The sequence below is a fragment of the Bidens hawaiensis genome, unplaced genomic scaffold (assembly GCF_021521415.1).
Source record: "Bidens hawaiensis isolate Kalapana, Puna unplaced genomic scaffold, B.hawaiensis_p1.1 tig00048148_1, whole genome shotgun sequence".
NCBI lineage: Eukaryota > Viridiplantae > Streptophyta > Magnoliopsida > Asterales > Asteraceae > Bidens > Bidens hawaiensis.
The window spans coordinates 16,094-41,239 of NW_027498614.1; the positions used below are offsets into that span (position 1 = coordinate 16,094).

Consider the following 25,146-nt stretch of genomic DNA (forward strand, 5'->3'; position numbering starts at 1 on the left):
TGGAAGTTTGACCTGATTAAGGTTAGATGTTTATTAATTAAGATGATTATTGTAGATGAGCTCCCGTTCGTGTTTGTTGAGAGACCCAGTTTTAGGAAGTTCATGGAAGACTTATATATGGAAGAGAAAATTAAACTAAGAATTTTTTTTTATAAAAAATAAGCAAAGGGTTTCCTTTACAACAGATACTTGGACATCGGTCCAGCGTATCAATTACATGTGCTTGACTGCACATTTCATTGATGACAACTGGCAGTATCATAAGAGAATTAAAAACTTCAAACCAATCCTTAGTCATAAAGGCGATGATATAGCAAGGTCTATTCAGGAATGTCTAGATGAATGGAAGATTGAGCGAGTAATGACATTCACTCTAGATAACGCATCATCTAACAATGTTGTTGTTTCCATATTGAAAGATAAGTTGCTTAAAAATTTGCTTAGTACATGTAAGTATTTACATGTTAGGTGTGTGGCACACACAATTAACCTTATAGTTCAAGATGATTTGAAAGCGAATAATACAACCATTGAATGCATTTGTAACGTTGTTAAGCACATAAGAGCCTCACCGGCTAGGCTAGCAGCATTCAAAGCGTGTGTTAATGAGAAAAAAAATAGATACTAAAGGGTTGTTATGTTTGGATGTTTCAACAAAATGGAATAGCACTTTTGATATTTTGGAGAGAGCTCTTGAACTTGAAAAGGCATTGGAATTGTATGCTCGTAGGAATAGCAGCTTTAGGCAAGAATTAGATGATATTCCAGATCATAGTGATTGGAACTTTGCAAGAAAATTAACAGGTATACTTGAGCTTTTTAAGAGAAAAACAGTAGATTTGTCTTGTTCTAACTATGTGATTGCACATGAAGTGTTTGCTGAGACTATGGACATCAACGAGAACCTAAATAAAAAGTTGAATGGAACGAGACAACTTTCTAAAGTCAAGCATATGCTTGGGTTGATGAAAAACAAGTTTGAAAAATATTATGATGATAAGGGTAGAATTAATAATTTATTTAAGATAGCATCTATCTTGAATCCGCGGGTGAAGATTTCTATGGTAGAGTATTGGATTACACAAAATTGTGAGTTGATGAGAAAAGCTGGTTTGCTTAAGACATATGTAGAATTTAAAGAGAGGGTATGTGAGTTGGTTGATGAGATGAAATTAGAGATGCAACTACTTGTAAGAAAGTATGATGACATTGATTTGGATGAACTTGTTTCAAGTATTTCGGTATCTGCAGGAAACAAAGTTGACCAAGGTAACGGTAAAAAGATTTGGATGGATAAACTTCAAAAATTTCGTGGTGGTACTAGTCAGTCATCAAGTAAGAGGACAGAACTCGAAAGATATCTGTTAGAGGATGTTGAAGAAATGAAAGACAATTTTAATATTTTGCTTTGGTGGAGGGTTAATTCAAGCAGATATCCAACTCTAGTGCATAAGGCGAAAGGTAAATATTTGTTATTTTATAAGTTGATTTTTATATAAATATAGATCTAGCTAATTAGTTTTATTTTTTTAGATATCTTGGCTATTCCTGTTTCAACTGTGGCTTCAGAGTATGCTTTCAGTACAGGCGGTCGGCTAGTAAACTCATATAGAAGTTCATTATCCCCTATCATTGTTGTGGCTTTAATTTGCACACAAGATTGGATTCAAACCTGGAGAAAACCAATAAATGAAGAGGAGGAATCTGAATAATTCGATGAGTTCACAAAAGGTACTTATTATTATTATTATGTTAATCATATTCTATTCGGTTAGTTTATGAATTCCTAACACTTTATTTTATTCAGATGTTTATGAGAAGATTGAGAAGTTGAAGATCGAATGAAGATTGATTATTGGTTATTTGAATACTTCATTTGACAATTGTTTGAATGGTTTTATTTAGATTTCTTTTTATTTATTGAAACCTTTATTGTTACTACTTTTAATTTGGGTGGTTTGAATATTAAACTTTGAATGTTACTATTTTTTGTTGGTTTGACTTAATATTAATTTTTGATTGTTGTAATTTTCACAACCCATTTGATGACCAAATTGCCCGAACTGGTTCTTGAACATAACTGTTTAGTGAGAACCGGCTTATGTGGTTTTGGAACCGAACCGATTTACTATATTCGGGTAAATTCCGGTTCTATTTTTCTGAAATGTTTGGTTCTGGTTCAGTTCCGGTTCTGAACCGTTTCACAACCCTAATTATAGTGTAGTGTAATTACAACATAGTGTACTTACATGATTACACTACTTGTAAATATAATTACATTACCTGATTCTCGCAATTAATACGTTAATTTAATTTGTACGCTAGCTTTACCCTGAGTTCATTCGGGAACTTCAAAAGAGTGGGGGAAGTGAATAACTCAATCTTACACCATTCATCTAATTTTATGGTGCACCTTTTGTGTCATTTGATCATCTACATCTCACATGACTATATCATATGATTTTATCAAATAAAAACCCTCAAAAACTAAACCCCCTTCTCACTTATCGACATATCATATTTGTTAGCCATTTCTCAACATCAATGGTGAAAAATAAGCTTAGTCAGGGTGGCCCTCACCTTCCATGTTTTTTCCATGTTTTTACTCAGTAATTTAAATTTACGTGTTTTCGTTTTTTTAAAAATTTATGCTCAACCACCGTTTATATGAAACTTTTTACATATATTAATAATTAATAGTTTTTATGTTTTCGTCCAAGCTTCTTCCCTACCTACGTTAAGTCGAATAACATTTTCTTTACATAATTTATAAGTAGAGTATGAAATAAAATAACAATAAAAAAAGAGTAAAAGAAAAAAGAACTTGAGCTTCCTAAAACCCTAAAACAAACACATCACCACACCACACCACACCACACCACACGCCGCAGCTTCATAATCCATGATATTATTATTCGACGATTGATAACAAACATTTCACCGTTGTTAGTTATTCCGATCATCTTTCAAATTATCTTCATTTGATTTGAAGCAGATCAGAGCTCGTATCAATGGAGCAGCCGTTGATATCGATTGCATCTACTGTTCCAACTTCCTCCACCAAGAACCGGATTCAGATCTTCTCTTCTCAAATTCCTTCCGTTTTATCTAATTCAGGTCATTATTATTATTATTATTATTATTGTTACTTACCTGTTTACATTTGACCTAATTCAGGTTATTCAATGTTAATTTCACCATAACCTAATTTTTATTTTTATCATGTTTCAGTTTATGCATGCAATCTGTTTATAGTTATATGATGTTCAACTTGTAAATGCAAATTACTGATTATTATTATTATTAGTTAGTGTTACTAATCCGTGTACATTTTTACCTAATTCAGGTTACTAACCTGTGTACATGCACTTAATTCTTAATTGATCTTTGTTTGTGATGTGTTCTCATCGTAATCAATGGCGCAAGGCGTAAAAATAGTGAGGGCCTAAGAAAAAAAACGCACTTAAATAAAAAATAGTAAGTATATTATTTTTAAGAAAAATAATACTATTCTTCATGTAAAGTTAACAAAAGCTATTATACAACATTTAATCTCATCTAATTAGTACCAACAGTTTTAAGAGTCAAGATTTAATGTTATTCCGAAACTTGAATAACAAAATGTTCAAAGTAAAGTACCAGAAGTTCAAATACTAAAATGTTGAAAACATGAAAACTAAAAGTTCAAAAAGTAATAGTAAAAGTTCAAGTGATCATTGTTCTTGATACGTCATCAATACCGACCGATAGAGGTGTAGTCAACTTCTAGAAGCGCATATATTGGTTCCGATACTGAAAATCTCAAAAAATGGGTATGCATACGGAAAATACTCGGTACGATACTGGCACTGAAGACAAAAAAATTGGTAAAATCCCGGTTCTGTTCCGATCCCAAAACCCAAAATGTTAGTATCTAATTGGTACCGACGGTTCCTAATTCGGTACCGGTACCATTTGCATATCCCTAGTGTAAATGCAGATGATGGATTACGATTATTGTTATATTTTGTTAATTAGTTTGATGTTGACGATTATTATTAAAAATGTAGTTTGAAATTTAACAGTTATATATGTATTGAATTTGCAGAGATGACATCTGAGACTGCATCACAGTTGGTGGATTTAATATTTATGACACTGTATATTTATGATGATCGAGGTTCAAGGAAAGCTGTGGATGATTTGATTGTCAAGTCTTTAAAGCAGGCTATATTTATGAAAACGTTTGCAGCAAACCTTGTGCAGACTATGGAAAAGCAGTTGAAGCTTCAGTCTCATGTTGGTTGCTATAGGCTTATGAAATGGTCAACTTTGCTTATTTGTAAAAGTCAGTTTATTTCTGTATCGAAAAATGCATTTAGTAGAGTTGCAGCAGCACAGGCTTCATGTATTCAAATTAGCATTCAAGCGTCTTCTCTTGAACGCAAGGCTTGCAGAAAATCTTTTATTCATTCACTGTTAGAGGTTTGTTATTGACATGAAATTGTTTTATAGTTTAAAATATTGGGTGGGGGGGGGTCAATTGAGTCAGTTGAATAAGTCATTTTTTAATACTGAAGGCACCTACTAGCACTTGTTTTTATTCATTTGTAAACAGTAACCAAAAGATACTTATAATCACGATTGTAAAGCCAGATTTCTGTAATACTAATAAATTTTTCAATGAAAGACTTTAGGAGGTTCAATGCATTAATATTAAGCTTTGGATGACTTTCAACATGTTTGACCAGTTTAGCCCCTTTTAGTTAAACAACCCAAATTAATTCATCGATAAGTAAATGGATCGAAATTGCGATTCTAGTGCTTGAGGAATTTTATCTTTGTTATTAATTTATTGCTTTAATGTTTTTAGTCACCCAGCATATTCAGTTTGTACATGGAGGAATTAAAAAGTGGAACAATCTCGTATAGAAGTTTTCCAGAAATGCTATGTGTAATGTTGGATTATTCAAGTTCAAAGGCATCATTGTTTGAGCAATGGAAGGTAAGCCTGTCAAATTAATATTACTTATTTTTGTGAAATTTATTACTAGGTTTGAACGCTTTGGTATCAATTCATGATGCTAACTGCTAGTTTTATTAGTTTTTTTTTTGTATTTGTGGAATAACATTATCTATACTGCATTCTACAGCCGGTATATCTTGATATGTACGTTCAGTCGGTTTTGAATGCGAAGGATAAACCAACCAAAGCCCTAGTTGAAGCTTTTCGTTCATTATATCTTCATTTGTCACATGGAGACTTCAAGAACATTATTATTCCTTCATCTGTTAAAATGCTAAAGAGGAATCCTGAGCTTGTTTTGGAATCAGTTGAGGTTCTTTTGAGACACGTTAACTTGGACCTGAGTAAGTATGGTGGCGAGATGCTATTGGTTGTATTAGCACAGGCTCGCCACACGGACGAATCAAGAAGAATTGCCGCTCTGGATATTGTCAAATGTTTAAGCCAAAATTCAAGTAATCCTGATGCGATCGAGTCAATGGTCAACGTGGTCAAAGCTGTTCTTGGTGGTTCTGAAGGAAGACTAGCTTTTCCTTACCAACGAGTTGGCATGATAAACGCATTGCAAGATTTGTGTCGATGTCCTGATGGGAAATATCTTAGTACTCTTTCCGTTACAGTTTGTGGTCTTCTTTTGACTATTTACAAAGATGATGGTGAGTGTAAACTTGACTTTATATTGTTAGCTTTTGATGATCGGTGGTCATAACTTGCATGATTGACTCGAGGCTGACTTTCAGGTAATGAAGAGGTAAAACTTGCATGTTTAAGTGCTCTAGCTTCATGGGTATCAAGATCCACAGATGCTATCGGGCCAGAACTTGTTTCTTTCTATTCTTCAGGACTCAAAGAAAAGGAATCATTAAGAAGAGGTCATCTTCGATCGCTTAAAAACATATGCAAAAACGCCGATGCAGTTTTACCAGTGAGAAAACTAACTTAATAACAAATATTTGTTTTTATTATGTTTTTCACAGCTGTATTCATGTGGTTAAACGTTTTGTTATTTGTTTGTTTTCAGATATCATCTTTGCTTATGCCTCTTATTCAGTTAGTTAAAACTGGTTATACCAAAGCAGCACAACGGCTGGATGGTATTTATTCATTACTTATGGTGGTTAAAATTGCAGCTGCTGATATTAGAGCAGGTGCTTTGATATATACCTTTTAACATCCTATTTAATTTTTTTATGTTAGTTGATACCCTTTCCTATTCAAAGTATAATTTTTTCATTATTTTATGCTGAAGATGAAAGCGTGTCAAAGGAAAAGATCTGGTCTCTGATATCACAGAATGAACCTTCAGTTGTTCCTGTTTCTATGGTAGTTTTATTTTTTAGTTTTTCTGTTTCACTTTTTTCTAAATTTCTCTATTTTTGTAGGATTGTTATTTGATATGATGTATATGTTAAATATGATTGCTTTTTGCAGGCTTCTAAACTATCTGTGGAGGACTGTGAAACATGTATTGAGTTACTTGAGTCGCTCTTTGTGGATCATTCTCACAGGTTTAACCATAATGATGTTTCTTACTTTAGTATTATTGCTTATTTATTTATTGATTCACATTATCATTAATCCATTGCAATTTTGTTACTTATTCTACAGAGTTTTTGAAACTCTTCATGTGAAATCACTCATGCAGGTGAACTACTATGAAACTGTATCATGTCTTGTTTTTTCTATATATCTATTTATCTGCTATATACTCATATATATGTATTTATATTTACCACAGCTTCTTATTGCATTTCTGTGCCATTCAAGTTGGGATATACGTAAAGCAGCTTACAGCTGCACCAAGAAAATTTTATCTGTTGCTCCTAGATTATTTGAAATTCTTCAAATTGAATATTTAGAGTACCTCACGGTTGTTGGAGAAAAAGTTTTAGCAAAGTCAAGGTACAAATTCATTTTTTTTCTGTTTCATTTGGTGTACAACGAATTGAATTTCAAATGTTTGAATTAATCTAATCGAATTTCGAGTTTTGAAGTTTTTGAACTCAAATTAGATTAAGAAGTTAGATTCGAATTTGCATACAATTCGAAATTTGATTTGAATTCAGCCATTTTGTTAGTCTTGTTTGCGAAACTTTTACAAACCTGAAATTTTCTAACATTAAAAGCATACGTATGAGACAAATTACCGATTTAGGACATCAGGTTTGGAGATCTAGTTTAGGCTATCCACTATGGTGACCATTTATCACAACTGGCTGCAAGGTGGCACAAAATGACAAAAAACATTTTAATTAAAACAATGGAAATTCTTTTTTGTCCACAACCGGTTGCAACCCAGGTTGTTCCAGCAACCAAAGTTCGCAACCAAACCTTTTATCTAACTTGGTTTTTTTAATGAAAATTTCAACTTTTAACCTTTTTTAAAAAAATGTAACAACATGGTTTTATTTATAAAAAATATTGAACTTTTTGATATAAATTTTATAGAAAATGAAGCATTTTTAATTTTATAAAATATTGGTTTAGGTTGGGTTGTGACAGTGAGTAAAGTATTGGATTGGGTTGGGTTGTATAGGTAGAAGAGAGAGAAATTAGTTCTTTAATAAATGGTTAGGTTGGTTTGGGTTGTGATAGTGGATAGTCTTAGAATGTTGGATAATTGAACAATTTGTTATTGGGCTGGATATTGGATCATAGGTCCAATTGTGATTAAAGCTTTCAAAAGTTTTTTTGTATTCACGCATGTGTGTATATAAATATAAATATATATGGGTTTTGGATCAAATACAAATAAAATTAACGTGCTAATTGTGATGATTAAATAGAGTAATTATATATACAAGTAGAGTAATTATGTAATTACATCATAGAGTAATTACATAATTACTCTACTTGTATATATATTTACTCTACTTGATTCTCACATTTAGCACGTTAATTTCATTTATACGTTAACTTTTCCCAATATATATAATTATGTATATACAATAATACAAAAATAAAAAATAAATAAAGTGCCTAATTTTAATTTGAAGAAAATCACAAATTCGTATTTGGTTACTGAATTTGAACCTATCCTATTCAACTTTGATTTGAATCGGATCTTGAGTCTGATTCGAACGCTGAACACCTTTAATACTTATTGGAGGTCAAATAGGTTGTTTTTTAAATTCCCATTGATTTATTTACTCTATAATTTCTAGTGAGACAGAAAATTCATTGGACACTCAAGTAGCTTTTGTGCCATCTGTGGAGGTTTTAGTGAAGGGTTTATTGGTAATTTCATCTGGTGTTTTGGCTGCTGGACCTAGTTCTTGCATACGTCTTATATTCTGTTCTCATCATCCATGTTTAGTTGGCACAGCAAAAAAAGATTCTGTTTGGAAGGTGAGTCAACTCGTTTATAACTTAATACACATCAAAAATACTTCTATATTATTTTTAACAAACCATTTACTATTTTGTTTTCTCAGAGATTGCAAAGGTGTTTGCGAGCTCTTGGTTTTGATGTCATTGGTTATGTAATGACTGATGTCAGTAGTGTGTGTCAGGTAATTATAACTTAAAGTTTTATAGTTAGTGTAATACACTAATATATGTTAGGAACAAAGCGGCGCGCGGAAGCGAAACAGCACACACATGCACAACGATAAACACACATAAACGAAAATATAAACGACACAAGAATTTAACGTGGTTCGGTCCCCGCGAGGGGACCTACGTCCACGGGCTGCAACTAGGTTTTCTTATTAGCTCAGAACCAAGATTACAATTACATGATGGGATATATATAATAAACAAGATTAGGGTTAAACATAATTAGGAGCCAAAACCGGGCCTCCTAATAAAACCGGCCCAAAGGCCTTCATAACCCGACAATCTCCCACTTGAAGGCCTTGCGATAAATTCCAGCCTGCCATCCAAGTAAATATAACAATCTCATTCATCCAGTAACTCTAGTAATCTTCAGTAATAGAAATCAACCAAGCCTCCAGTTCCAAGAACAAGCTAAAACTTCAACAAAAGAAGTTCTCCAAGCCTCCAGTTCTCTAGGAACAAACTAAGATTTCTACCAATCCACACCAGTTGCAGCGCCCCTTCCCATCAGTTACCTGAAAGGCCCATTGAAGCTCCCGAGAGCTCCAATCCGGTCATCACAGACCCAGCCATGACAAAACCCGCCAATGGCTCATCCTCAATCTTAACCGGCCCTCACTTACTCACACTACCGGCTCCAAAGACTTCCAGAGGATAATCACTCTCCAAAAATCAGCAGACTATACCAGGAGAGATTTTCACATTCGGATTTCCCAGTCTTCCGAACTCAACGTCCCTTTGGAAACAAACCTAGAACACACCGCGTGCTCCCACTGTTACCAAATCCCCGAACATGTTCAGACCTCCGAATACGCTCAAGCTAACATCACTGTGGCTCCAGGCTTCATGTCTGCAAACTGAAACCCCTTAGCTCTACCCGATTCAGCGAGCCAAGACCTTATAACTCGGAAGTTGGTTCACTTCTTCCGACGATACAGAGACCGTATCTTCCAAAAGTCTTTAACTAAAAGATTCAACAAATGCTTCATTGAAGTGAGTAACAAGAAATAAAGCAAACTAGAATCTTGAACCCAAGAGTCTTCACCGCCTTCACTGAGTCTCAATGCATCAACCCCAGATACATTCTCAAAAGCAGAATTCCAAACCTTTCGACATCGACTCTTAAAATGTCTCACCTCTACGCAACCTACCAAGTCGACTATGCCTAGCTCCCACTGTTTCTGTTATCCCAACCCATGCCACACCAACACTCCATGAGATGAACCCCACTCGTACTATCCCGGCAAATAACTTTACCCAACACGAGATCCTGAACCTCTCAAATGGTGTACCACTGATCACCAGCAAACAAGATATAACTTCACAATTCCAAACGAACAAGAAGTAATAATCACAGTTTCGAACCAGCTAACAGGCAAACAGCTATAACAACAGTAGAACTTTCATGAAATCAAGCGGGTACCAAGGGTTCTATGACCGTACACACGATCAGTTAACTCAAACCCTAACCGAAAGATCATCCAAACGAGCAATAGTTAACATGACTTGCCACTAACCTCATTTTTTTTTTTTTTCACTTATGCCGTCACCAGCACACCCGCTGGTTCCATTTTCTCCAAGTTTATCCATCACCAGTACTATATCCAAGTTCACATGACAAACCAATCAACCAAAATCCAAACCGTCAAACATTCCGATCATAACCACCTCGTCTTCAGTTATAACAATAACAAACGAGAACAAATCGAAAACAGTGAACAGACACAACAAGGGCACGGGCCTAAACTTGACGATTGTTCAACAGAACACTGCCAAATAAACCGATTTGCTCTTGCAATAACCGATAAATCAACTAACTGTAAATAAACTATATAAAGTTACCTCAGACTAATCTCTTGCAAACAAATCTGAACCCGAACCTAAATGGTCTTCACAAAACCCGGTTCCCTGAAGCCGAGCAACCTCCAAAGAAAAACCCTAAAACCCGAAACACCCGACCCGGTGCTTCACCTGCAACGCCCGAGTGAAACCTGCAACTCCAAGAAGTCCAAAACAGGAATTCTAATTGCAAAATCACCCGGAAAACCGTCCCAAACAGCCCTGAAAAACAGCCCCGAACAGCCCTGTTAACCAGAAAAACGAAGATCTCTGACAATACTGTTCACCGCCGGAATCACTGTTCACGGCCGGAAACACTGTTCATGCCGGATACTGTTCACCGCGGCACTGTAGCGGCGGCACTGTAGCAGCCCTTCTCAAACCAGCCTCTTCTACTTTTTTTTTTTTTCGATCGATACCCGTGCAAAACCGTGTGTAAACAACGAGCCAAAGCTCTGATACCACTTGTTAGGAACAAAGCGGCGCGCGGAAGCGAAACAGCACACACATGCACAACGATAAACACACATAAACGAAAATATAAACGACACAAGAATTTAACGTGGTTCGGTCCCCGCGAGGGGACCTACGTCCACGGGCTGCAACTAGGTTTTCTTATTAGCTCAGAACCAAGATTACAATTACATGATGGGATATATATAATAAACAAGATTAGGGTTAAACATAATTAGGAGCCAAAACCGGGCCTCCTAATAAAACCGGCCCAAAGGCCTTCATAACCCGACAATATAGTTATATGCACTGATTATATATTGTTTTTGTATATAGAGTTTACTTGGACCAATGGGATTGATGAGCACTAGTCATCTGGAACAAGAAGCTGCTATAAACGCTTTGTCATCTTTAATGACTATAACACCAGCAGAAACCTATGTGGAATTTGATAAGGTTAACTACAATTTTTTATTTATAAAATTTTAAGAATAAAAATACGAGTCATGCACTCATGTTTTTTGACATTTGAAATTTTGCAGCATATGAAAAGTTCTCCTGATTGGGCTGCACACGATTTGCTATCAGAAAATGATATTAAGGTGAGCAGAAAGCATATACACTTAATAATTATGCGCCATTGTGGAACTAGCTCACATGGTAGAGGTGCAAGCCTCTTAGGTGGGTGGTCTTGGGTTCAGTCCCAAGCAAGGAGTAATATTTGGTGTAATTTAGGAGTGAGTAGGGAGTAGAGGTGTAACATATTCTGTTAAAAAAGAACTTAATGATTATGTAAATTTTGTAACTGTCATATTTTTTGGTATTCGTGTACTGATATTCTAATGATGTATGACAGATTTTTAATACCCCTGAAGGGATGTTATCCACAGAGCAAGGAGTTTATATAGCAGAGTCTGTAGCTTCTAATAACTTGAAACAGGCTAAAGGCCGATTCAAGGCTTATGACAACAATGACATGGTAATATGTTCATGATCACATATATAATATCTAACAATTCTTTTATAATACAGTTCTTTTTTTGTAGTAAACTAAAGGCATTTTTCCTTTTTTTTGCAGGAAAATGGAAACTCGGTTTCTTCTGGAAGGCGAGACGCTGGTAGTAAAGATCGTGGAAATGTAGGGAAGAAGGATACTAGGAAGTTAACGAAAAAAGCCGGTAAGGTTTTTTCAAACGATTTAAACATGAACAATTAAACAAACAGGGTTTTCTTGTTCATGTTCGTTTGCTAAGAAAATGCACGTGTTTGTGTTTGTTTAAACCAATGGTTCATGAACAGAACTGAACATAGATAAACGGACATACGTATGAGTAAGTGAAAAACATTGTGTTACGCCTAAAAAGTTGTTAATATGATACTACAATGTTATGGGCCAAAAAAGTTAAATGAATGTATTGAGGAACGTAAGTGAGCGGGCTTAGACAACCATAAACTAATGAGTATAAATGAACGTAAACGAACTAACATTAATGAATGAACGAGAGGTGTTCATGTTCGTTTTAACAAATAAACAAACATAATTGAACTTCCCACCAAACAATCCACGAACTGTTCACTTAACTCAGTTTGTTTACAGGCCTAACAATTTGATCTGGGTTGTGTTTTATCTCAAACGGGTTATCAAAATAAGAAAGTAGCAAAAAGGGGAATGTGTCAAATAGGTTGAAAAGTTGGCAAACTCATCTTGTAGCGTATACAAAAGATACATATTATTTTGTATTGGCTATTCTCGTTTGTAATTATAACTAACACAATATATGTGATTAGAAGACTTAAAAATGGGCATGTTTTCTAGTCAGCCCAATCTGACATGGCCCGTTTTGAGTTTTACCCAAGTTACACAATGGCATTTCTATTATAAGATGACATCAGCACACATGTTTACTATTTGCATTTTTTTTGTGGTAATTTAGATCAGAAAACATCAAAAGAGGAGGCGCGTGAAATTCAGCTTCGAGAGGAAGCTAATGTTCGTGATAAGGTTAAGAATATACAGAAGAATCTTTCTTTGTTGCTGAAGGCTTTAGGAGAGATGGCTATAACTAATCCTGTTTTCACACATAGTGAATTACCCTCTCTGGTTAGTTTTTTCGTATTTCATAATATATAAAAGTTTAATCGTTGAACGTTCTCATTGAGACCTTTTAACTGAGTGCCATCGTGATCTTAACTTTTAACTTTTTTATTATTTATATATGTCTTGTTACTAAAAAAGTGAAAAAAATTAATTTCAGGTAAAATTTGTGAACCCGTTACTGAAATCTGCAATTGTTAATGAGGTGGCATATGAAACAATGGTGAAGCTATCAAAATGTACCGCACCTCCATTATCTAATTGGGGATTAGACATTGCTACTGCTTTAAGGCTAGTTGCAACTACTGAACCTTATGTTTCGTGGGACCAACTTTCGTCTCTTAGTGAGGGTGATCATGCCAGATCATCATTAAGTCTTTTTGAAAGCGTAATGCATGCATTATCCACATCATGCAAAACTGGCCCACTTCCTGTGGATTCTTTCAGTTTTGTTTTCCCGGTAATCTTTACTAATTGTTCATATTACTTGACCAGCTGACCTTACTCTGATGGTCTAAGGGTAGTTTGGTAACTATTGTTTTTATCTGTTGCATTGTTTTTTTAAAGATAATGGAGAGAATATTGTCATCTCCTAAGAAGACGCAGCTTCACGATGATGTACTTCGTGTACTTTTTCTACATATGGATCCAATATTACCTCTTCCTCGACTTCAAATGCTTTCAGTTAAGTTTCTGATGTATCAGATATTTCTACACGATATTTGGTTTAGTAATTTATTTCGCGTGACATGTAATATTCTATTCTATATTTTTTGACAGGTTTTATACCATGTGCTTGGTGCAGTTCCTTCTTATCATGGGTCTGTTACTTCAGCATTAAATGAGCTGTGCCTCGGTTTGTCTCCAGAAGAAGTGGCACCTGTATGTTTGTATTTTAATATTAAGTTTGATATTAATATTGGAACTGTATCATATTTAACTTTGCGTCGACATTCAGGCTTTATCTGGTGTTTATGCAAAAGATGTTCATGTGAGGTTAGCTTGCTTAAATGCTGTAAAATGCATTCCTGCTATATCTACTCGTTCGGTTCCCGAAGATGTAGATATTGCCACCAGCATTTGGATTGCCCTACATGATCCTGAAAAGGTATCGTACAATTTAAAAATCATTTTCATTATTATGTTACTTTATTATGTTTTTATATTCTGGTAGTGAAAGATAATCATTAAAACAATTCTCAGAAAGTTATAGTCGCAGATTTTGAAACTTGAATATGTGTAAAAGATGTAATTAGTAGATAGTATACAGGATTTGTATTAAAATTATATTGAGAAATATAATTACAATAATATGGTAACAGCTAATGTTTTGTTTTACCTTTTCATGAAAAGACTAAATAAATTTAAACTCTACTATCATACTGATGTTAGGTTTGTATTGGAGGTATATTGAAGTTAATTTTTAAATGTTGTAACTTGTTTATTTAAATATTTCATTAACCGATTAGTGATTATACATGTGTTTATATTATACTTTAGTGTTAATTGAAACAATGGGAAACCTCAAGTAATATTAGAAGTCAGTTTTGGTAATCAGTTCATAAAGGGTACCTTTTTTAATAAATGATTTAATGTATGGAACTTGAAGGGTAATATTTGTGTTTCTCTCTTAATCATTATTCTACTTTACCTTATAAAATCTACCTACATTTGTTGTGTGTGATGAAATTTTTATATTTCAGTCGGTGGCTGAGGTGGCAGAGGATGTGTGGGATCGTTATGACCATGAATTTGGGACTGATTATTCTGGACTTTTCACGGCTCTTTCGCATGTTAATTATAATATTCGAACGGCTGCTGCTGATGCGTTAGCTGCTGTGTTAGATGAGTACCCAGATACATTACAGGTGATTACAGTTTGTTAATGCAATCGTTGACAAACCCATATAGACTTTTAATGAATTCTTACGTTAGTTCTTATAATTTACTTTTTTTAAGCAATCAAGTCTTTGGGATTTTAAAACATATTTTCTAAAGCTTCTCATCATTTTTATTCACAAAGTTATATTTTTATTGAAATTACAGACCTAATTATTGTGCAAAAGCAGCTTCTAGGATTGTTATCTTACAGGTTATTGCATTTTTCCAGGAATCGTTAGCAACTTTATTCTCACTTTATATTCGTGATGGTGGTATTGGTGAGGGAAACATTGATTCTGGTTGGATTGGAAGACAAGGGATTGCATTGGCTTTACATGCTGCAGCTGATGTACTTAGAACCAAAGACCTTCCAGTTGTTATGACGTTCCTAATATCCCGAGCACTGGTAAAGTATTTGCCTTTGAACCAGAAATTAGAATTTAGTTATTTTAGTGCATACTTTGAATTCATCTTTATGATGTCAACTACAGGCTGATGCCAATGCTGATGTTCGTGGAAGAATGATTAATGCCGGTATCTTGATTATTGACAAACACGGAAAGGAAAATGTCTCTTTGTTATTTCCCATATTTGAAAACTACTTAAACAAAAAGGTAGGTTTACCTTTTAAATTTCATTTTTCACTTCGTTATTATTTGTACTTTCTATTATTACATATTATATTTGACTTGACTTTTTAGGCAACGGATGAAGAAAAATATGATTTGGTACGAGAAGGCGTGGTCATCTTTACTGGAGCTTTAGCAAAACATTTATCCCAGGTTTAATATCATCTCTGACCATGATTTTTGTAGTTTGTTTTTCAATTATTAAAATATTTTGTTAAACAGGATGATCCTAAAGTGCATGCGGTTGTAGAGAAGTTGTTGGAGGTGCTAAACACTCCATCTGAAGCTGTTCAGAGGGCGGTTTCAAGCTGTCTTTCTCCCTTAATGAAATCAAAACAAGTATGCCATATGTTTTTCCATTAAAACATATATATGCATTTCACTTATGTTTTACTTACTGGTTATTATCTGGCATTAGGAAGATGCAATGTCACTTGTTAATAGGCTATTAGACCAGCTGATGAACAGTGAAAAATATGGCGAACGTCGTGGTGCAGCTTTTGGCCTTGCTGGTGTTATTAAAGGGTTTGGAATTTCTAGTTTGAAAAAGTATGGGGTCGCCACTGTGCTACGCGAAGGACTTGCAAATAGGTTTGTTTGCTCATTTAACTTAAACTAAGCAAGCGTTCGAGCGTGAACCGTTAAACGAATGGAGTATCCGTGTTCATTTGTAAAGAAAATCAGCGTGTTCGTTTGCTCATTAGAGTATAAACGAATGGTTCATGAACGCAAACAAACATAAGCAAACACAATTGAACGGACATTAATTCAAAGTTAAAGTGAACATTTGGTCTAAATATTTATAAAACTAGGCTTATTCTAATGGGTGATAATTTAGTTTCATAAAACCAAACTATATAACTAAATTATAAGGACCTAAAATTTTAAATGAATATATATAAACAAACGAACTTAAACAACCGTAAACAAACGAGCTTAAAAGAATTTAAATAAACAAACATTCACAACATACACGAACGAGATGTTTGCTCGTCTAACTAAATGAGCAAATTTTTGTGTGTGTGTGTTCATTTGTCAAATAAATGAACATAATCGAACTTCCTGTTGAATGGTTCACTAAATGTTTGGTTCGTTTACCAGCTTATTGTATTGTGCATAACTGCACATATGTTAAGTAGTATTGGCGGATTTTCTATACCATCTATCTCTCACCTTTTTTCTACTTGTTACAGCAAATGCAGTAACACATAGTTTTGATGAGTTTTTAATCCTGATATTTTAGGAATTCTGCTAAATGTCGCGAAGGATCTTTGTTGGCATTTGAATGCCTCTGTGAAAAGCTCGGGAAGTTGTTTGAACCATATGTAATATATTTGCTACCACTGCTTTTGGTTTCATTTTCCGATCAAGTGATTACTGTTCGGGAAGCTGCTGAAGGTGCTGCTCGTGCTATGATGTCCCAACTAACTGCCCAGGGGGTTAAACTTGTCCTTCCATCTCTTCTAAAGGTTCATATCTTTCCTTTTTTTACTTTTCCACCTCATCACTATGTATGGCCTCTTATTATGCATAATGGTTTTTCAGGGTCTTGAAGACAAAGCTTGGAGGACAAAACAGAGTAGTGTTCAACTTCTTGGAGCTATGGCTTATTGTGCTCCACAACAACTTTCTCAGTGTCTACCTAGGATTGTTCCAAAATTGACTGAGGTATCTTGGATAGAAACATAATCTGTAAACCGAGTTAATGGGATTTTCATGTAATTAAAATCAAAGCAAACCGAATTAATGGGATTTTCATTTTTAGATTTTAATTTTCTCCAACTTATAAGAATTTGAAAATTACAACCATACCCAGTAAATCCCTCAAATAGGTTTGGGGAGGGTGGGATGGCGGCAAGCCTTACCTCTATTCCTGAGGATAGAGAGGCTGCTTCCATAGAGACCCTCGGCTCCAAACACACAACCGTCAAATAAACAAACATAAAGATATATAAGAAAAATGATACCAATAACAAAAAGGTTATGAAAGAGTAGCATGGTAACAATAGCCAGAAATAATATTTGAAAAGTTATTGTAACTCAAATATATTAGCCTAAATGTATAATAATTAGTTAATTATTATTTAACAAAAAGATTTAGGCCCAAGTTCATTTATTTGGGTCTAACTCTTTTTTTTTGGTTCAAAATTTTCAAGTTTAAATTGCAATTCCGAAAAGGCCAAAGCTGAACCAAATTTAAACTGGAAAAAATCGAGATTTGGTTTGGTTTGAGCCCAAAACCGACCCAAACTGTTCATGATTTACATGGTAGTTTAGGATGGAAAATGGGCAGGTTGGACAGTTGACTGTTAATGGGTCAAAATGGGTATTTCAGTAATAAGCTATTTCCGTATTAGTTTGAAATCTTCGATTAAACTGATGTAATGATGTATTAGATTTTATGCTAGAAAATACACTTTGGGTGCATTTCGACCCTTTTGCTTTGCCGTTTTAACTTGTAGCTTTTATAAAATGTAACCAGATTGAACTAGTTCATAAGTAAACAGGTTGAGCTTGCCCGTTAATATTCATTCAATATGGTCAGATGTCTAAATTAATATCTGATTGATTCCAGGTGCTAACTGATACTCATCCAAAAGTGCAATCTGCTGGACAGACAGCACTCCAGCAGGTCTGGCAGTCTCACTATATTCTTAAAATCTACTGCTCATGTTTTTATTATATATATTCTTAACATGTGTATGCATCTTGTTTTTATAATATATAGGTTGGTAGTGTGATAAAGAATCCTGAAATTGCCTCACTCGTCCCAACTCTTTTAATGGGTCTTACAGACCCTAATGACTACACAAAGTATTCCCTTGATATTCTTCTTCAGGTAACCTCTTTTAACGTTTTTTTATTTCTTACGTTTAAATATTATCATTATTAAAATGATTATTTTTACTATATTGTTGGGTGTTTATTGATAATTTGTAGACAACTTTCATTAATTCAATTGATGCTCCTTCACTTGCTCTTTTGGTACCAATTGTTCATCGTGGATTGAGAGAAAGAAGCTCAGAAACGAAAAAGAAAGCTGCACAAATTGCTGGCAATATGTGTTCATTAGTCACTGACCCGAATGACATGCTTCCTTATATTGGTTTGCTTCTTCCTGAAATTAAAAAGGTATACTTTATAGTTTACACACAGTCGCACACATACACCCACATATATACACATAATAATACATAATTTTACAGGTATTAGTGGATCCAATTCCTGAAGTTCGGTCTGTAGCAGCCAGAGCCGTTGGATCTCTAATTAGAGGAATGGGTGAAGAGAATTTCCCGGATCTTGTTCCATGGTTATTAGATACACTCAAGTCGGACGGTAGTAATGTTGAACGCTCTGGTGCTGCCCAGGGGTTGAGTGAGGTTAGTAGCTATTTATTATTGTAATTATTGTTATTGTTATTATTATTCTTATTATTCTTATTATTTTTTTTTTGACTTTTTGAACCGTTATTGAAAAGAATCTGTCTTTTAATGTAGGTTGTGGCTGCTCTTGGAACAGAGTATTTTGAGAACCTTCTTCCTGACATCATACGTAACTGCTCTCATTCAAAGGCACCTGTGCGTGATGGTTATTTGACACTTTTCAAGGTGAACCAGTTTCTTTCATTTCATTTCATTTTATTTCAGTTTTGTATGTTTGTTTGCTAGCCATACTCAATAAGGTTATTATTTTTCTTGTAGTATCTTCCAAGATCATTAGGTGTACAGTTCCAAAACTACTTGCAGCAAGTCCTACCATCCATCTTAGATGGTAAGTTTCATCTTTAAGATCTTTTAACATAGGGTTCTTTTTATGATACAATTGACTAGATTGAGGCGCATGATTAATCTAACGCCCGCTTGTAATCAGGTCTTGCTGATGAAAACGAATCTGTACGTGAGGCTGCACTTGGTGCAGGGCACATACTTGTGGAGCATTATGCAATTACGTAAGTTTGATTTTTTGGAAAAAGAAATGTTAAATAAGTTTGAATATTTATTAAACAGTTTTTCTTTTTTTTTTTGGCCAGATCACTGCCTTTACTTCTTCCAGCTGTAGAAGACGGTATATTTAATGATAACTGGCGTATCCGTCAAAGTTCTGTGGAACTTTTGGGTGATTTATTATTTAAGGTACATCAACCTTATAGTTGTGTGGCCGTTTCTAGAATCTATTAGTTTATAATACTTATGTTTGTTGTATTAAGGTTGCTGGTACTTCTGGAAAAGCACTTCTTGAAGGTGGTAGTGATGACGAAGGTGCAAGTACTGAAGCACAAGGTCGTGCAATTATTGAAGTACTCGGTAAAGATAAACGTAATGAAGTACTTGCTGCACTTTATATGGTCCGGACAGATGTCAGCCTTTCAGTTCGCCAGGTATGCTATTATTATTGGCTGCAAAATATGTAATTTAAGGTGTCTAATACCTAGTTTATGTGTTCTTTTTGCAGGCTGCTTTACATGTATGGAAGACTATCGTTGCAAATACTCCTAAAACGTTAAAGGAAATAATGCCAGTTTTGATGGATACCCTTATCACTTCTCTTGCATCACCATCCTCTGAAAGGCGACAGGCATTTTGTTTATATTATGTTTTTTTAAGGTGTTTGTCACATGTTATGGAAACTGAATTGTTGATTATATGTTAAAGGCTGCTGGAAGAGCATTGGGTGAGCTTGTAAGGAAGCTTGGTGAGAGAGTTCTTCCTATGGTTATTCCTATCTTATCTCAAGGCTTGAAGGACCCTGATTCTAGCAGAAGACAAGTATTTTACTCTTTTATTCTTGTGATTTGTTTCTCGAAAGTTTTAACTTTTATTAATTGGTTTAATGTTTTTATTTACAGGGTGTTTGCACTGGTTTAAGTGAAGTGATGGCTAGTGCTGGTAGAAACCAATTATTAAGTTTCATGGATGAACTTATCCCCACTATCCGTACAGCTCTTTGTGATAGGTACATTTTGACTTCTCTAATTCTTTTGTTAATTATAACATTTGTTTGCTTTTTTTATATGTTTTGTGTTATATTAATTTCTATTATAGCATGGTTGAGGTTCGTGAAGCTGCTGGTGCTGCATTCAGTACTCTGTATAAGGTACTCTTACCGTTTAGGTCTAAGTTTTTTTTAAGTGTTTTTGTAAATAAATAGTGTTTCGTATGTTATTTTGAAATATTTTATTTATTTGTAGAGTGCTGGAATGCAAGCAATTGACGAAATTGTCCCAACTCTTCTTCATGCTTTGGAAGATGATGACATGGCAGATACTGCTCTTGATGGTCTAAAACAAATTTTGAGGTATTAAGAAACAAGACAGTGTTACCATTTTTATAGTTTCTTAATTTTTGTATAAACACTTGATGTTATATACTAAAAAAATAAATTATAAACAGTGTCAGGACTGCAGCTGTGTTGCCTCATATACTACCAAGGCTTGTTCATCTCCCGCTCTCGTACGCACCTAGAATCCATTCAATTTTTTAAAACACTTTGGTTTATCATTTATGATGCAAATTGTTAGTGGAAACTTGTTTTTTCAGTGCATTTAATGCACATGCTCTAGGAGCTGTTGCTGAGGTGGCAGGTGCTGGTTTGAATGCTCATCTGTCAACAGTTCTTCCTGCTTTGCTCTCTGCAATGGGAGATGATGATCATGAGGCATATTACTTTTCATTTTATAGCTTTTGGTGATCTTGAGTTTTTATTGCTAAATTGTACTTTATATGCATTATAGGATGTGCAAACTCTTGCAAAAAAGGCTGCAGAAACTGTTGTGTTAGTTATTGACGATGAAGGCATTGAATATTTGATATCAGAGCTTCTTAAAGCGGTTGGGGATAATCAGGTATATTTTTTAATTTTATATATCCTATTAGGATGAGATCTTTTTTTGTTATCTCATACTGCTATACAACTTGCAGGCTTCTACTAGACGCAGTTCTGCATATTTAATTGGATATTTCTTCAAAAACAGTAAACTGTATCTGGTGGACGAAGCACCAAATATGATGTCAACCCTCATCATCTTACTGAGTGACTCAGATTCTGCTACTGTATTGGTAATATTCTTAAACTTATCAATTATCGTCATATTCTTGTTTATATATTTTTTAATCTATTTAACAGGCTGCATGGGAAGCACTTTCAAGAGTTGTCGGCTCGGTTCCTAAAGAAAACCTCCTGTCTTATATTAAATTAGTCCGTGATGCTGTTTCCACTTCTCGAGACAAAGAACGTAGAAAGAAAAAGGTAAAAATATGTTTTGTTTTGTTAATATCACGTGCATGTTTTCAATAATTTTATTTTAATAATATATATTCCGTTTAATATGAGGTATCTGTACAGGGTGGGCCTGTTGTTATACCTGGCTTCTGTCTTCCAAAAGCCCTTCAGCCATTGCTCCCCATCTTTCTTCAGGTACATATTGATATTTGAACAAAATCTGGAGTTATAGATCCTTAAATTATTTGTTTTAACCTTTTCATTTTTGAACTTTAGGGTCTGACAAGTGGATCCGCTGAATTGAGAGAACAGGCCGCTCAGGGTCTTGGAGAATTAATTGAAGTAACAAGTGAAAAAGCTCTCAAGGAGTTTGTCATCCCTATTACAGGGTATCACATAATAAATGTATTGTTAGTATTATTTTTCTAAATAAAAATGATGCTTATTTCATATATTCGTTTCAGGCCTTTGATTAGAATTATAGGCGATCGATTCCCATGGCAAGTGAAAAGTGCAATTTTGTCAACTTTGACAATAATAATAGGAAAAGGTGGGATTGCTTTAAAACCGTTTCTGCCACAGTTACAAACCACATTTGTCAAATGCTTGCAAGACAGCACAAGGTATGATAGATCTCTTTTCTTGATTTTATTGTAATTTTATTAAGTCAACTGTTAAGTTGATGACTGACTATATAAATGAACATGAATGAATGCAGGACTATCCGTTCCAGTGCTGCATCAGCACTTGGGAAACTTAGCGCATTAAGTACCAGGGTTGATCCTCTCGTTGGCGATCTTCTATCTAACTTACAGGTGTGTGTTTAACTGTATTTAGAGAAAATTGCACAAATGGTCCCTGTGGTTTGACCATTGTGCAAGTTTGGTCCCCAAATTTTAGAAGTTTCAAACTCAGTCTTAAACTTGTGTGAGAGAGTAGCTGTTTAGTTTCCATCAGTAATCTTACTTAGTTCTTAATGAAAAAGTGATGTCATTTGTTATTCATTTGTGCAATTTTATTCTGTTTTTCTGTTTTAATTGAACTTTGTGTTGCTGAGAATAATGTTTGTTTACATATTAATAGACATCTGAAGGTGGGGTCCGCGAGGCAATATTGGCAGCTTTAAAAGGCGTTATCAAGCATGCTGGGAAGAGCGTTAGTGCTCCTGTTAAAACCCGTGTCTTTGATTATCTAAAACAGTTAATATACAATGACGATGATCAGATACGCGGTTCTTCAGCTAGAATTTTAGGCATTCTATCTGAGGTTTGGATTGTATTATTATATCTTGTCTTGTTCATTCGTTCTGCAGTCTTCTAACTATTTTTGAAACTTTTCTGTAATTGAAGCATTTGGAAGATGATCAAATATTTGAATTACTCGAGGAAGTTACGGACAATGCGTCTTCAGCCAGCTGGACGGCTCGGCATGGTGCACTGCTAACAATCTCATCAATGTTAAGGCACGTTCCTTCGATAATATCAGCATCTTCATCAGTCACTGTGGTTACCGACTGCCTGAAGAATAACTTGAAGGATGAAAAGGTTTTTCGTGTTTCTGTAATTATATGAATAATAGATAACAGGCTCGTTCGTTAGTTAAACAAGGTTATTTTAACGCAGTTTCCTGTTCGTGAAACGTCAACAAAAGCATTAGGAAGGCTTTTGCTTTATCAAGTTGAGAAGGATCCTTTGAATGCGAATTCACACAAGGGAATTATTGCGTCAATCGCATCTGCAATGCAGGATGATTCTAGTGAAGTTAGGAGGAGAGCATTATTTGCACTTAAAGCAGTTTCCAAAGTATGTTTACATGTATTATTTTATTTTATGTTTTTTAAGGAATGAGTTTAACTAATATAAGGGTTGGTTTGTTTTAGGAAAATCCTAAGGCGATAATGGCTCATGTTACAATATACGGTCCTGTGCTTGCTGAATGTTTGAAAGATGGAAGCACACCTGTGAGACTTGCAGCTGAAAGATGTGCTCTACATGCTCTTCAATTAACAAAAGGTAATATATATTATTGCGTTATTTTTCTAGACCTTTGTTGAATTTAACAATTTATTATATCTTTCAGGGACAGAAAATGTTCAAGCAGCACAAAAGTATATTACTGGGTTAGATGCAAGACGAATATCAAAGCTTTCTGAGTTCAGGTACTGTGTATATAGATTTGATTATTATTTTCACATCTTTAGGCTATAATATCAAAAGTATATTGTTGTTTTGATGACATATTTGTGTGTAAATGGGTGCAGTGATGCGAGTGATGACAGTGAAGATGACTCGGGAAGCGGTTAATTTGTATGCTTTTACCATCTATATTTTTGTATTAATAGGAAAAGAAAGGTACATGCATTTTGGATTATAAGCCAACCCATTACCCATACGGTTACTTTTAAAGAAAAACATAGTTTGTGGAAATGAGTGGAATTTGGGCGAGAGATGAACGTGCCCACTGGATCTTGCCTTTACTTGATCAAGTTTTAGTGGAAATTTTGGGAGTTAATTTACGATTTCTTTAATTTCACGAGCGATTTGGAAAGTATGAGGCGTAAATTTGGTTTCACCTACAATTCAAAACCTGTTAGGAGGAAGTGCAGGTTTGATTCAGGTTGGGACTGGTTTTTCAGTTAGTTGTTAATAACCGAAACTGACTTCAGTTAATAACCGGTTCCGATTTGGGAAATTGTTTTTTTGGTACCATTATGCAAAATTTGATACCACTGTTGCTATTTCTGGTTAGACTTTCAAGGAAAAAAACCTAATATCCCCCGTATGGTATTCCTGATACATTACCTTGACTTGTTTGTGAGAATAGTTCACACACAGTATCCCCAACTCTGCAAAAGCCTTGCCACGTCAGCGGCCATGTGGGCATAATGAAAACGATTATTTCTGTGCTATAACCAGTTGTCGAGTTTCATGAACTCTTCATTGGCACCGTCTAATGTCAAATCAAAGCACATTACATTATAAATTTATTTGAAGCTAATAGAAGAAACCGAAGTTGAGCTTGCAACTTTTGTACGTCAGTAGCCGCCCCAGCTACAACAACAATGTTAAGACAACAACCTCGTTTGGTCACCTAGTTTTGGGACCCGGGACCGGAAGTCGGGAATGGAAATTGAGACTAGCACGGGAACTAGATGATGCAAATGGCCAGCCTATGGCTGCTATTTATACTCGATGTTGACCATCCTTGGCTAACTCTTGGGCCAACCGGCAACGGCTTGCCGCTGCCTATGCTATTCATGTCAATAGACATGTGTCGGATTCTGCTGGCCCAACCGGCAACGGCCCCCCCGCCACCGGCAGTTTGGGTTATCCGATGCCTGATGAAACTGAAGTAGTTTTAACATTGTTGTATGTATTGATGGTTCCGATGTCGCCGCCAAACGAGGTTGTTTTAACATTGTTGTTTCTTCTATTACCTTCCAACCGACATCGGATAACCCAAACTGC

General features: G+C 35.0%; 1 protein-coding gene across 1 annotated transcript; it reads left to right on the forward strand.

Moving 5' to 3' along the window:
* The first annotated feature begins 2,946 nt into the window (after positions 1 to 2,946).
* LOC143597352 (protein ILITYHIA-like) lies at positions 2,947 to 24,049 on the forward strand. Its single transcript, XM_077075872.1, has 58 exons — positions 2,947 to 3,117; positions 4,088 to 4,464; positions 4,853 to 4,984; positions 5,133 to 5,661; positions 5,746 to 5,930; positions 6,027 to 6,153; positions 6,255 to 6,328; positions 6,437 to 6,513; positions 6,614 to 6,650; positions 6,744 to 6,907; positions 8,170 to 8,353; positions 8,440 to 8,517; positions 11,192 to 11,311; positions 11,398 to 11,457; positions 11,712 to 11,834; positions 11,934 to 12,033; positions 12,790 to 12,956; positions 13,111 to 13,410; positions 13,518 to 13,634; positions 13,731 to 13,832; positions 13,909 to 14,058; positions 14,654 to 14,818; positions 15,061 to 15,237; positions 15,323 to 15,445; positions 15,533 to 15,613; positions 15,683 to 15,799; positions 15,879 to 16,051; positions 16,704 to 16,929; positions 17,006 to 17,128; positions 18,036 to 18,092; positions 18,189 to 18,299; positions 18,401 to 18,592; positions 18,667 to 18,840; positions 18,958 to 19,068; positions 19,162 to 19,231; positions 19,331 to 19,409; positions 19,491 to 19,593; positions 19,668 to 19,838; positions 19,913 to 20,035; positions 20,113 to 20,226; positions 20,307 to 20,413; positions 20,503 to 20,554; positions 20,649 to 20,755; positions 20,851 to 20,910; positions 20,998 to 21,115; positions 21,192 to 21,302; positions 21,379 to 21,516; positions 21,584 to 21,706; positions 21,803 to 21,874; positions 21,956 to 22,068; positions 22,144 to 22,302; positions 22,398 to 22,494; positions 22,763 to 22,945; positions 23,029 to 23,223; positions 23,302 to 23,481; positions 23,559 to 23,691; positions 23,759 to 23,837; positions 23,940 to 24,049. The coding sequence occupies exons 1-58, from the start codon at positions 3,012 to 3,014 to the stop codon at positions 23,980 to 23,982; spliced, it is 7,869 nt and encodes a 2,622-aa protein (XP_076931987.1). The 5' UTR covers positions 2,947 to 3,011; the 3' UTR covers positions 23,983 to 24,049.
* The last annotated feature ends 1,097 nt before the right edge of the window (positions 24,050 to 25,146 follow it).

Bases quoted from the DNA above. Each gene is read 5' to 3' on its own strand.
- LOC143597352 (XM_077075872.1), top strand. From the start codon at position 3,012: ATGGAGCAGCCGTTGATATCGATTGCATCTACTGTTCCAACTTCCTCC. The intron at 6,154-6,254 runs GTGCTTTGATAT...TTTATGCTGAAG, and splicing joins AGCTGCTGATATTAGAGCAG to ATGAAAGCGTGTCAAAGGAA. The intron at 15,446-15,532 runs GTAGGTTTACCT...TTGACTTTTTAG, and splicing joins AAAACTACTTAAACAAAAAG to GCAACGGATGAAGAAAAATA.